At 42.1% G+C, this 11,699-nt stretch overlaps 1 protein-coding gene across 2 annotated transcripts; it reads right to left on the reverse strand.

Annotated features, from left to right (window-relative positions):
* Window positions 1-312: 312 nt before the first annotated feature.
* LOC129810821 (protein FAM32A-like) lies at window positions 313-3,881 on the reverse strand. 2 transcript variants are annotated; one of them, XM_055861748.1, is made up of 5 exons: window positions 3,768-3,881; window positions 3,032-3,125; window positions 904-1,048; window positions 710-763; window positions 313-584 (listed from the first exon to the last, which is right to left on the reverse strand). In XM_055861748.1, exons 2-5 carry the CDS (start codon window positions 3,106-3,108, stop codon window positions 516-518), a joined length of 345 nt encoding a protein of 114 aa, XP_055717723.1. In that variant the 5' UTR covers window positions 3,109-3,125; window positions 3,768-3,881; the 3' UTR covers window positions 313-515. The 2 variants fall into 2 exon arrangements, with proteins under 2 accessions (XP_055717723.1, XP_055717722.1); XM_055861747.1 differs by lacking the exon at window positions 3,032-3,125 and having other exon boundaries at window positions 3,768-3,876.
* Window positions 3,882-11,699: the final 7,818 nt, after the last annotated feature.

Raw genomic sequence — 11,699 nt, forward strand, 5'->3', positions numbered from 1 at the left:
TATTATATTTCTCTACTTCCGGGAAGCTGTCTGTCTATTCCCAACACAAATATTGCCTTCATACATAATTTGCTACATATTTTTTTAGATTACAAGTTATGCTAATTGTAATTAATATATTGAGTGACTATACTGTACGCATGTGGTGTTATAAGAGACCACAGCTCAGCCCTCTACTTTACAATAGAAGGCTCTGCAATTGGGCCTGGAAAATGCCACCTGTTGTTTCAGTCGTGACAGCAATGAACTACACACAACCAATACTAATGTAAAAAATGTAAGGTGAATAAATTTGTGAAATTCCAGACAAGGAAAAGTAACTCAGTTTAATTCAATACACATCACAGCATGTCTAATCTAGTATAATTCTATGTATGGAACCAAAATATAGTCACACAAATTACCACATTATAAAATGACTAATATACAACAGAAATGACACAGCATGGGTAACAATGGGCAATTTTTTTTCTTCTAAAGCATATTCTAAAATGAAAATGGTCCAGGATTCCTCTTCATTTGGTCCAGCTGACTTTAGGAATATCGTAATGTTCTGTCAGGGAGTCCAGGTGACGGTTGAAATCCTGCAATACAACAAAAATACCTTTGTTTATTGTAAATGCCAGGAGTTTGTAGAACTCAAATGTCCAAGTGTATTTTCTAAATTACAGTAAATTCATGCAGATGTTTTCAAATAATAAGGTCTTACCTCAACTCTCCGCTTGTGAGTTTTTTCTGCTTTGTTCAAAATTCTCTCCATTTGCTGAAAGAAACATAAAAAAATTGTGTGTGAATATTGGTATTTTAAACAGGAAGTAGGTATTTTTATCCCATGACTAACATTGTCTCTATTTCAGTGCTAGAACATCAGTAGGACAATACATTTAGGACAATAATTATTACCCTCTTCTCTTGCATCTTGTCAAAAGCCATTTGAGCTGGTGTTCTTTTGTCAATGTATCCACTCTTGGTTTCCTCCTCTTCATTTTTATTTGTATTAATTTGCTGCTCCAAACGATGCTTCTTCTCCTTGTTCTTCTTCTTCTTTCTAAAAGAGTAAAATAATGCCAACAGATGAAGAGTTGTTAGTGAGGAGTTAGCTAGCCTGCTACATAGCTAGCCTAAACCAGCTAGAGCTTTGAGGTAAATACTAGATTAGGCTTATATGTTTGTTTACTTTTATTTAACTAGCCAAGTCAGTTAAGAACAAATTCTTATTTACAATGACGGCCTACCAAAAGGCCTCCTGCGGGGACTGGGGTTGGGATTAAAAATCTATAAATATAGGACAAAACACATCACAACACTACATAAAGAGAGACCTAAGACAACAACATAGCAAGGCAGCAACACATGACAACACAGCATGGTAGCAACACAACATGGTAGCAGCACAAAACATGGTACAAACATTATTGGGCACAGACAACAGCCCAAAGGGCAAGAAGGTAGAGACCACAATACATCAAGCAAAGCAGCCACAACTGTCAGTAAGAGTGTCCACGATTGAGTCTTTGAACGAAGAGATTGAGATAAAACTGTCCAGTTTGAGTGTTTGTTGCAGCTCATTCCAGTCGCTAGCTGCAGCAAACTGAAAAGAGGAGCGACCCAGGGATGTGTGTGCTTTGGGGACATTTAACAGAATGTGACTGGCAGAACGGGTGTTGTATGTCGAGGATGAGGGCTGCAGTAGATATCTCAGATAGGGCGGAGTGAGTCCTAAGAGGGTTTTATAAATAAGCATCAACCAGTGGGTCTTGCAACGGGTATACAGAGATGACCAGTTTACAGAGTAGTATAGAGTGCAGTGATGTGTCCTATAAGGAGCATTGGTGGCAAATCTGATGGCCGAAAGGTACAGAACATCTAGCCGCTCGAAAGCACCCTTACCTGCCGACCTATAAATTATGTCTCCGTAATCTAGCATGGTCATCTGAATCAGGGTTAGTTTGGCAGCTGGGGTGAAAGAGGAGTGATTACGATAGAGGAAACCAAGTCTAGATTTAATTTTAGCCTGCAGCTTTGATATGTGTTGAGAGAAGGACAGTGTACCATCAAGCCACACTCCAAAGTACTTGTATGAGGTGACTACCTCAAACTCTAACCCCTCAGAGGTAGTAATCACACCTGTGGGGAGAGGGGCATTCTTCTTACCAAACCACATGACCTTTGTTTTTGAGGTGTTCAGAACAAGGTTAAGGGTAGAGAAAGCTTGTTGGACACTAAGAAAGCTTTGTTGTAGAACATTTAACACAAAATCCAGGGAGGGGCCAGCTGAGTATAAAACTGTATCATCTGCATATAAATGGCCTTGGGGTACTCCCTTTGTGACAGGCAGTGGCTGAGACAGCACATTTTCTGACTTGGAAAAACACTGCACTCTTTGAGAGAGGTAGTTGGCAAACCAGCCCAAAGACCCCTCAGAGACACCAATACTCCTTAACCGGCCCACAAGAATGGAATGGTCTACCGTATCAAAAGCTATGGCCAAGTCAATAACAATATCAGCACAACATTGCTTAGAATCAAGGGCAATGGTGACATAATTTAGAACCTTTAAGGTTGCAGTGACACATACATAACCTGAGCGGAAACTAGATTGCATACCAGAGAGAATACTAGACATCAAGAAAGCCAGTCAGTTGATTATTGACAAGTTTTTCCAACACTTTTGATAAACAGGGCAAAATAGAAATAGGCCTATAACAGTTAGGATCAGCTTGATCTCCCCCTTTAAATAAAGGACGAACCTTGGCTGCCTTCCAAACAAGGGGAACCTCCCCAGAAAGGAGAGACAGATTAAAAAGGTTGGAGATAGGCTTGGCAATGATAGGGGCAGCAACCTTAAAGAAAGGGTCTAAACCATCTGACCCATGACAAATCAGGACAGACCGTTTCACTGAGCAGCCATTACGAACACAGGCTGTAAAACAGTGATCACTAAGGTCATTACAGAAAACACCAGACTGATACCTATCAGGATAATTTGTGAGGATAACATCAAGCCTTTTCTGGGTGTTTGGAGTCATACCTTGTGGGATTGGTAATAATCTGGCAAAGATTTAGGGAGCCCCATTGCTTTAGGACTTTGTCAGGTGGTTTAAGCATGTCCCAGTTCAGGTCACCTAGCAGGACAAATTCAGACTTAGTGTAAGGGGCCAGGAGTGAGCTTGAGGCAGGTTGGGTAAAGAACGGTGCTGATGGACTGATGGCCCGTGCACTTTAAAGCTACATACATTTGAGAAGGCTAACACTATGTAACTATTTACAGTGAACAAAATACGATTTAGCTGTTGTTAAAAGCTACATACATTTGAGAAGGCTAACACTATGTAACTATTTACAGTGAACAAAATATGATTTAGCTGTTGTTACCATGTTTGATAGTTAGCTTAGCTGGCAAACTTTTGCAAATTGTAAAGTCTATAAAACGCAGTCCACTCTGTGATTTTTTCTAGTTTTGGAAACAGAAAACTGTATGGAGATGTTTTATCGATGAGAAAATGTACAGTAATGTCAGCCAAAATTCATCTCACTTCTACTTCCGGCCACTGGGCTTCCTCTCATCACCATATTTGGCAGTGGGAAACGCCAACCGGATGCTTCACATTTATAAATCTGGTGAAATATCTGGCTCATTGTTCTAGCTGGTTTATAGGGACAGAGAGGTAACTACTTTGCTCCTTTACTCCATTTTAAACATAGTAAGGTGTGGACAATTTTAAGAACACATTGACTTATAAGTAATAATAACATGAAATACATACTTTTTACCGGCGGAAACGACGCCTATTCCTTTCAATTTCAGGGAACCTTTCTGTACGGTGGCGTATTGATCCGCCATATTTGTTGTTGACGTAGATTTCCTTCTTCCTCTCTCGCTGTTACGCAGATGAGTTTCATGAATGGTAGTCTGTTGCCACCTAGTGCAGAGTACCGTGCGTTCATCCCAGTAGGTGGCAGTAACGTGACCAGAAATGGGGATTATGAATGTCAAACACATGCGCAGTGGCCTGTTGTGTTAGCTAATCCCCAACGCTTCACGAAAGGATGGCAGGGTACGGTTTATTCTGCTCTACAATGACAATGAAATGCCTTGTGACCAATACACCCGTGTGGTTTTGTACGAGTAACCTGTTGTATAAAACCCCGACATGTGGATACGCAAAGAAAGTTGGTAAGTAACGTTAAATGGTTCCTATAAAATGTATAATCTAATCTAGCTAACGTTAGTTCCATTAGAAAATATAAGTGAGTAATGAACAATACACAGGTACAGATAAATAACAGGCACGGTGAGCAAAAGTTATTTATATGATTACAATATGAGTAGTTAACATAGATGGTTTAGCTGACAACGTCACGGAAACGATGTGCACGCTTCAATGGGGCAGAAGCCGGTGTGATGTTGTGATTCTGGATGGCCAGGTAGTTCAATAGGGTCCAGCTCCAACGTCATCTCCCAGGGTCTCCATGCTCCCACCTACTGATATGTCATCTCTCATGAAAAGTGGGCGTTTCGAAAGGAACCATGTAAGGAGAAGTGGGGGTTTCTTGGAAAATGTATTCGATAATACCCATGTCTTGTTTTCACTGATTTCATGGCAATGCTAATATGGCAGAAATGTGCTAGCTAGTGTAACAACAAGTGTGCTTGTGCTACAACAAGTGTAACAACGTATTTGAGACAGCAAGTGCTTATTGTGCAAATTTTATTATTTTTTTAAACACACCTTGGAGAAGAAACATAGTTTACATGTTGTCAAAGCCTACTTAGACACTGTGTCACCACATTTCCCGTGATAAATAGCCAGATTTTTGACCTGGTTACATGTACATTGAACAACACAGAAGCTTTTCAGCATGTTTCTGTACCAATTTAGGGAAACCCTGCTATAGAGTACCACATAATGAGTCATAATACCCATAAAACCTAGCAGTCAAACAAGAAAATGGTTCCAATCATTTTTCCACCATTCATTTTTCCCATACGGATATTAGAAACACTTCAAATAAGGGCTGCGTAGGCTTACCCTGGCATGAGGTTTTGATAACCATGTAAAGCTCTCTAGGACAAGATGATTTATCAATATATTTGCCTGTATTTACCCCCTAAACATGAAATACTATTTAGCTGGTAATATGGCTATCATAAAGAACTTCAAATGCCATGATGATCTGGATGAGACTGCCAAATCGAGGCAAAGGTAGTTAATCCAGAGATTCCTATCTAAATTTAGTCATGAAGAAATTGGATAACTTTCTTGAAATTTACAATTCTTTAAACTGTCTTGTGCAAGTTTTAAATTTACATAATACCTGTTAGCAAAGGTGTCAGCTAGAGATGACGTGCAGGAGCTTGCAGGGATTTGTAGTCTTGCATGATGTCTACTTTGATGCTAATTAGCATTTTAGAATCAGAGAGTAAATAAAGCTGAATATATTGATAAATGTCACCTTGTCCAAGAGAGATTTACATGGTTAGCAAAACGTCACACCAGGGTAAGCCTATATTCTTGCAGTTGACATATGACGCCTCCTGGTGGCCATGTTGGAAGACCACCGCATTCATTCTAATGACAATAGCTGAGTGGCTACCCCAAACTGTATGATAATAGTGCTTAAAACTACAGTGAACAAAAATATAAACGCAGTGTTGGTTTCATGAGCTGAAATGATCCCAGAAATGTTCCATGCGCACAAAAATCTTATTTCTCTAAAATGTTGTGCAGAAATTTGTTTACATCCCTGTCAGTGAGCATTTCTCCTTTGCCCAGATAATCCATCCACCTGTCAGGTGCTGCATATCAAGAAGCTGATTAAACAGCATGATCATTACACAAGTGCATCTTGTGCTGGGGACATTAAAAGGCCACTCTATAATGTGCAGTTTTGTCATACAGCATAATGCCACAGATGTCTCAAGTTTTGAGGGAGCGTGCAATTGGCAAGCTGTCTGCAGAAATGTCCACCAGAGCTGTTGCCAGAGAATTTAATGTTAATTTCTCTACCATAAGCCGCCTCCAACGTCGTTTTAGAGAATTTGACAATACGTCCAAACGGCCTCACAACCGCAGACCATGTGTAACCACGCCAGCCCAGGACCTCCACATTCGGTTTCTTCACATGTGGCCAGGTCTGAGACGAGCCACCGGAACAGCTGATGAAACTGGGTTTTCACCACCGAAGAATTTCTGCATAACTTGTCAGAAACCGTCTCAGGGAAGCTCATCTGCGTGCTTGTCGTCCTCACCAGGGTCTTAACCTGACTGCAGTTTGGCGTCGTAAGCGACTTAAGTGGGCAAATGCTCACCTTCGATGGCCACTGGCACGCTGGAGTGTGCTCTTCATGGATGAATTCCGGTTTCAACTGTACCGGGGAGATCGAAAAAAATTAAATAGAATTTTATTGGTCACATACACATGGTTAGCAGATGTTAATGCGAGTGTAGCGAACTGCTTGTGCTTTTAGTTCCGACTGCACTAATATATAACAAGTAATCTAACAGATTCACAACAACTATCTTATACACACAATGTAAAGGGATGAATAGGAAATGTACATATAAATATATGGATGAGCAATGGCGTGCTGCATAGGCAAGATGCAATAGATGGTATAGAATACAGTATATACATATGAGATGAGTAATGTAGGATATGTAAACATTATTAAAGTGGTGTTATTTAAAGTGACTAGTGATACCTTTTATTAAGTCCATTTATTAAAGTGGCCAGTGATTTGAGTCTGTATGTTGGCAGCAGCCTCTCTATGTTAGTGATGGCTGTTTTTCAGTCTCTCGGTCCCAGCTTTGATGCACCTGTACTGACCTCGCCTTCTAGATGATAGAGGGGTGAACAGGCAGTGGCTCGGGTGGTTGTTGTCCTTGATGATCTTTTTGGCCTTCCTGTGACATCGGGTGCTGTAGGTGTCCTGGAGGGCAGGTAGTTTGCCCCCGGTGATGCGTAGTGCAGACCGCACTACCCTCTGGAGAGCCTTGCAGTGATACAGCCAGACAGGATGCTCTCGATTGTGCATCTGTAAAAGTTTTTGTGTTTTAGATGACAAGCCAAATTTCTTCAGCCTTCTGAGGTTGAAGAGGCGCTGTTGCGCCTTCTTCACCACGCTGTCTGTGTGGGTGGACCATTTCAGTTTGTCCGTGATGTGTACACCGAGGAACTTAACTTTCCATCTTCTCCACTACTGTCCTGCCATTGTGGATGTTTTGTTGACGTTGAGTGAGAGGTTATTTTCCTGACACCAAACTCCGAGGGCCCTCACCTCCCTGTAGGCCGTCTCGTCATTGTTGGTAATCAGGCCTACCACTGTAGTGTCGTCTGCCAACTTGATGATTGAGTTGGAAGCGTGCATGGCCATGCAGTCATGGGTGAACAGGGAGTACAGGAGAAGGCTGAGAATTCACCCTTGTGGGGTTTTGAGGATCAGCGGGGTGGAGATGTTGTTTCCTACCTTCACCACCTGGGGGCAGCCCGTCAGGAAGTCCAGGACCCAGTTGCACAGGGCGGGGTCGAGACCCAGGGTCTCGAGCTTACTGACGAGTTGTAGTCAATGAACTGTAGTCAATCGTCAGTGGACCTATTGGGGCGGTAAGCAAATTGGAGTGGGTCTAGGTAGGGTGAATTGGATCTTATCCTTGACTAGTCTCTCAAAGCACTTCATGAGGACAGAAGTGAGTGCAATGGGGCGATAGTCATTTAGTTCAGTTACTTTAGTGTTCTTGGGAACAGGAACAACAGTGGCCATCTTGAAGCATGTGGTGACAACAGACTGGGATAAGGATTGGTTGAATATGTCCGTAAACACACCAGCCAGCTGGTCTGCGCATGCTCTGAGGGCGCGGCTAGGGATGCCATCTGGGCCGGCAGCCTTGCAAGGGTTAACACGTTTAAATGTTTTGCTCATGTTGGCCACGGAGAAGGAGAGCTCACATGCTTTGAGCTGTGTCAGTGGCACTGTATTGTCCTCAAAGCGAGCAAAGAAGTTGTTTAATTTGTCTGGGAGCAAGACGTCGATGTCCGCGACGGGGCTGGTTTTCTTTTTGTAATCCGTGATTGACTGTAGACCCTGCCACTCACGTCTTGTGTTTGAGCCGTTGAATTGCGACTCTATTTGTCTCTATACTGACACTTGTTTGATTGCCTTGCGAAGGGAATAGCTGCACTGTTTGTATTCGGTCATGTTTTTGGTTGCCTTGCCATGATTAAAAGTGGTGGTTCGCGCTTTCAGTTTTGCGCGAATGCTGCCATTAATTCACGGTTTCTGGTTAGGGAAGGTTTTAATAGTCACAGCGGGTATAACATCGCAGATGAACTTGCTAATAAACTCGCTCACCGAGTCAGCGTATACATCAATGTTGTTGTCTGAGGCTATCCAGAACATATCCCAGTCCACGTTATCGAAGCGTGGAATCCGATTGGTCAGACCAGCGCTGTATTGACCTGAGCATGGGCGTTTCCTTTTTTGTTTCTGTCTATAGGCTGGGTGTACACAAAATGGATTAATGGTCAGCGTTGCCGAAGGCAGGGCGTGGGAGGGCTTTGTATGCATCGCGGAAGTTCGAGTAGCAATGATTCAGAATTATGCCAGCTCGTGTTGGGTATTCAATATGCTGATAGAATTTAGGGATTAATGATATTAGGTTAGCATTGTTAAAATCTACTTGGGGGGTTATACATGGCTGTGACTATAATCGAAGAGAATTCTCTTGGAAGATAATGCGGTCTGCATTTGATTGTAAGTAATTCTAGGTCAGGTGAACAAAAGGACTTGAGTTCCTGTATGTTGTTGTGATTACACCATGAGTCGTTAATCATAAGGCATACACCCCCGCCCTTCTTCTTACCAGAGAGATGTTTGTGTCTGTCGGCCCGATGCGTGAAGAAACCGGGTGGCTGTACCGACTCTGCCAACATATCCTGAGTGAGCCATGTATTCCAGAAACAGAGAATCTTACAATCTCTGTCTTTCTGGAAGGCAACTTGTGCCCTAATTTCGTCCACCTTGTTATCTAGAGATTGGACATTGGCGATTAATATGCTAGGAAGCATTGGATGGTGTGCTCGCCTTCTGAGTCTGACCAGTAGGCCGCTCCGTCTGCCTCTCCTGCGGCGACCGCTTTTGGGTCAGCCTCTGGGATAAGCAATTTGAATGCACATAGATACTGTGACGTGATCCTGAGGCCCATTGTCGTGCCATTCATCCTCCACCATCACCTTTCAGCATGATAATACACGGCCCCATGTCGCAAGGATCTGTATACAATTCCTGGAAGCTGAAAACTTCCCAGTTCTTCCATGGCCTGCATACTCACTAGACATGTCACCCATTGAGCATTTTTGGGATGCTCTGGATTGGCGTGTACGACGGCGTGTTCCAGTTCCCGCAAATATCCACCAACTTCGCACAGCTATTCAATATGAGTGGGACAACATTCCACACGCCACAATCAACAGACTGATCAACTCTATGCAAAGGAGATGTCGCATTGTGGCGGTCACTCCAGATACTGATTTTCTGATACACACCTCTGCTTTTTTTAAGGTATCTGTGACCAACGTACGCATATCTGTATTCCCAGACATGTGAAATCCATAGATTAGGACTTAATGAATTTACAGTTGAAGTTGGAAGTTAGCCAAATACATTTGAACTAAGTTTTTCACAATTCCTTACATTTATTCCTAGTAAAAATTCCCTGTTTTAGGTCAGTTAGGATCACCTCTTTATTGTAAGAATGTGAAATGTCAGAATAATAGTAGAGAGTGATTTATTTCAGCTTTTATTTATTTCATCACATTCCCAGTGTGTCAGAAGTTCACATACACTCAATTAGTATTTGGTAGCATTGCCTTTAAATTGTTTAACTTGGGTCAAACGTTTCGGGTAGCCTTCCACAAGCTTCCTACAAGTTGGGTGAATTTTGACCCAATCCTCCTGACAGAGCTGGTGTAACTGAGTCAGGTTTGTAGGACTCCTTGCTTGCACACGCTTTTTCAGTTCTGTCCACAAATGTTCTATGGGATTGAGGTCAGGGCTTTGTGATGGTCACTCCAATACCTTGCCTTTGTTGTCCTTAAGCCACTTTGCTACAACTTTGGAAGTATGCTTGGGGTCATTGTCCATTGGATGACCCATTTGCGACCAAGCTTTAACTTCCTGACTGATGTCTTGAGACGTTGCTTCAATATATCCACATAATTTTTCCATCCTGATGATGGCATCTATTTTATGAAGTGCACCAGTCCCTCCTGCAGCAAAGCACCCCCACAACATGATGCTGCCACCCCCGTGCTTCACAGTTGGGATGGTGTTCTCCGGCTTGCAAGCCTCCCCCTTTTTCCTCCAAACATAACAATGGTCATTATGGCCAAACAGTTCTATTTTTGTTTCATCAGACCAGAGGACATTTCTCCAAAAAGTACGATCTTTCTCCCCATGTGCAGTTGCAAACCGTAGTCTGGCTTTTTTATGGCGGTTTTGGAGCAGTGGCTTCTTCCTTGCTGAGCGGCCTTTCAGGTTATGTCGATATAGGACTCGTTTTACTGTGGATATAGATACTTTTGTATCTGTTTACTCCAGCATCTTCACAAGGTCTTTTTTTGTTCTGGGATTGATTTGCACTTTTCGCACCAAAGTACGTTCATCTCTGAGATAGAGCACGTCTCCTTCCTGAGCGGTATGACGGCAGCGTGGTCCCATGGTGTTTATACTTGTGTACTATTGTTTGTACAGATGAACGTGGTACTTTCAGGCGTTTGGAAATTGCTCCCAAGGATGAACCAGACTTGTGGAGGTCTACAATTCTTTTTCTGAGGTCTTGGCTGATTTCTTTTGATTTTCCCATGGTCAAGCAAAGAGGCACTGAGTTTGAAGGTAGGCCTTGAAATACATCCACAGGTACCAGGTACACCTCCAATTGACTCAAATTATGTCAAGAAGCTTCTAAAGCCATGACATCATTTTCTGGAATTATCCAAGCTGTTCAAAGGCACAGTACACTTAGTGTATGTAATCTTCAGGCCCACTGGAATTGTGATACAGTGAATTATAAGTGAAATAATTTATCTGTAAACAATGTAGATGTAGCACAAATGTAGCACAAAGTTGATGTCCTAACCGATTTGCCAAAACTAGTTTGTTAACAAGAAATTTGTGGAGTTGTTGAAAAACAAGTTTTAATGACTCCAACCTAAGTTTATGTAAACTTCTGACTTCATCTGTATTTAAATTGACGCATTTCCTAATAGGAACTGTAACTCAGTAAAGTCTTCAAAATTGTTACATGTTGCGTTTATATTTTTGTTCAGTGTAGTTAATTCATCACCATGTCATTTTCTGAACGGTATATGGCTACTCTAACAAGGCAGGAAAGACAACAGAAAAATATATGTTTACAGATTCCCTGCAGTCATGAAACACCTTTGTTGACACCAAGGAGATAAGACTCATAAACTGTAAGAAAAGATCAAGATCGTCAAGATCTGAACCCAGACAGCTGTCAGTACAGGTTCTGCTACGGTTATTTCATCAATGGTAAGTCTGCTCGTTTTCAATTTTTGTTTAGCTGTTATGCTAACCAGGTGTTAACAACAACACTAAGTTAGCCAGAATTAGCTAGCTAGATAGCTTGTAGTCTAGCTAAAAGCATGCGTCGAGTGAGTTTCAAGTTTTGGGGAAG

The sequence above is a fragment of the Salvelinus fontinalis genome, chromosome 14 (assembly GCF_029448725.1).
Source record: "Salvelinus fontinalis isolate EN_2023a chromosome 14, ASM2944872v1, whole genome shotgun sequence".
In the NCBI taxonomy this organism is placed as follows: domain Eukaryota; kingdom Metazoa; phylum Chordata; class Actinopteri; order Salmoniformes; family Salmonidae; genus Salvelinus; species Salvelinus fontinalis.

What these genes read in the sequence shown, in the direction of transcription:
- LOC129810821 (XM_055861748.1), bottom strand. Translation starts at nt 3,108, where the DNA reads ATGCTTAAACCACCTGACAAAGTCCTAAAGCAATGGGGCTCCCTAAAT. An exon ending in ATTATTACCAATCCCACAAG is followed by an intron (nt 1,049 to 3,031) that starts GTATGACTCCAA and finishes TTACTCTTTTAG; the next exon opens with AAAGAAGAAGAAGAACAAGG. An exon ending in ACAAGATGCAAGAGAAGAGG is followed by an intron (nt 764 to 903) that starts GTAATAATTATT and finishes TGTTTCTTTCAG; the next exon opens with CAAATGGAGAGAATTTTGAA.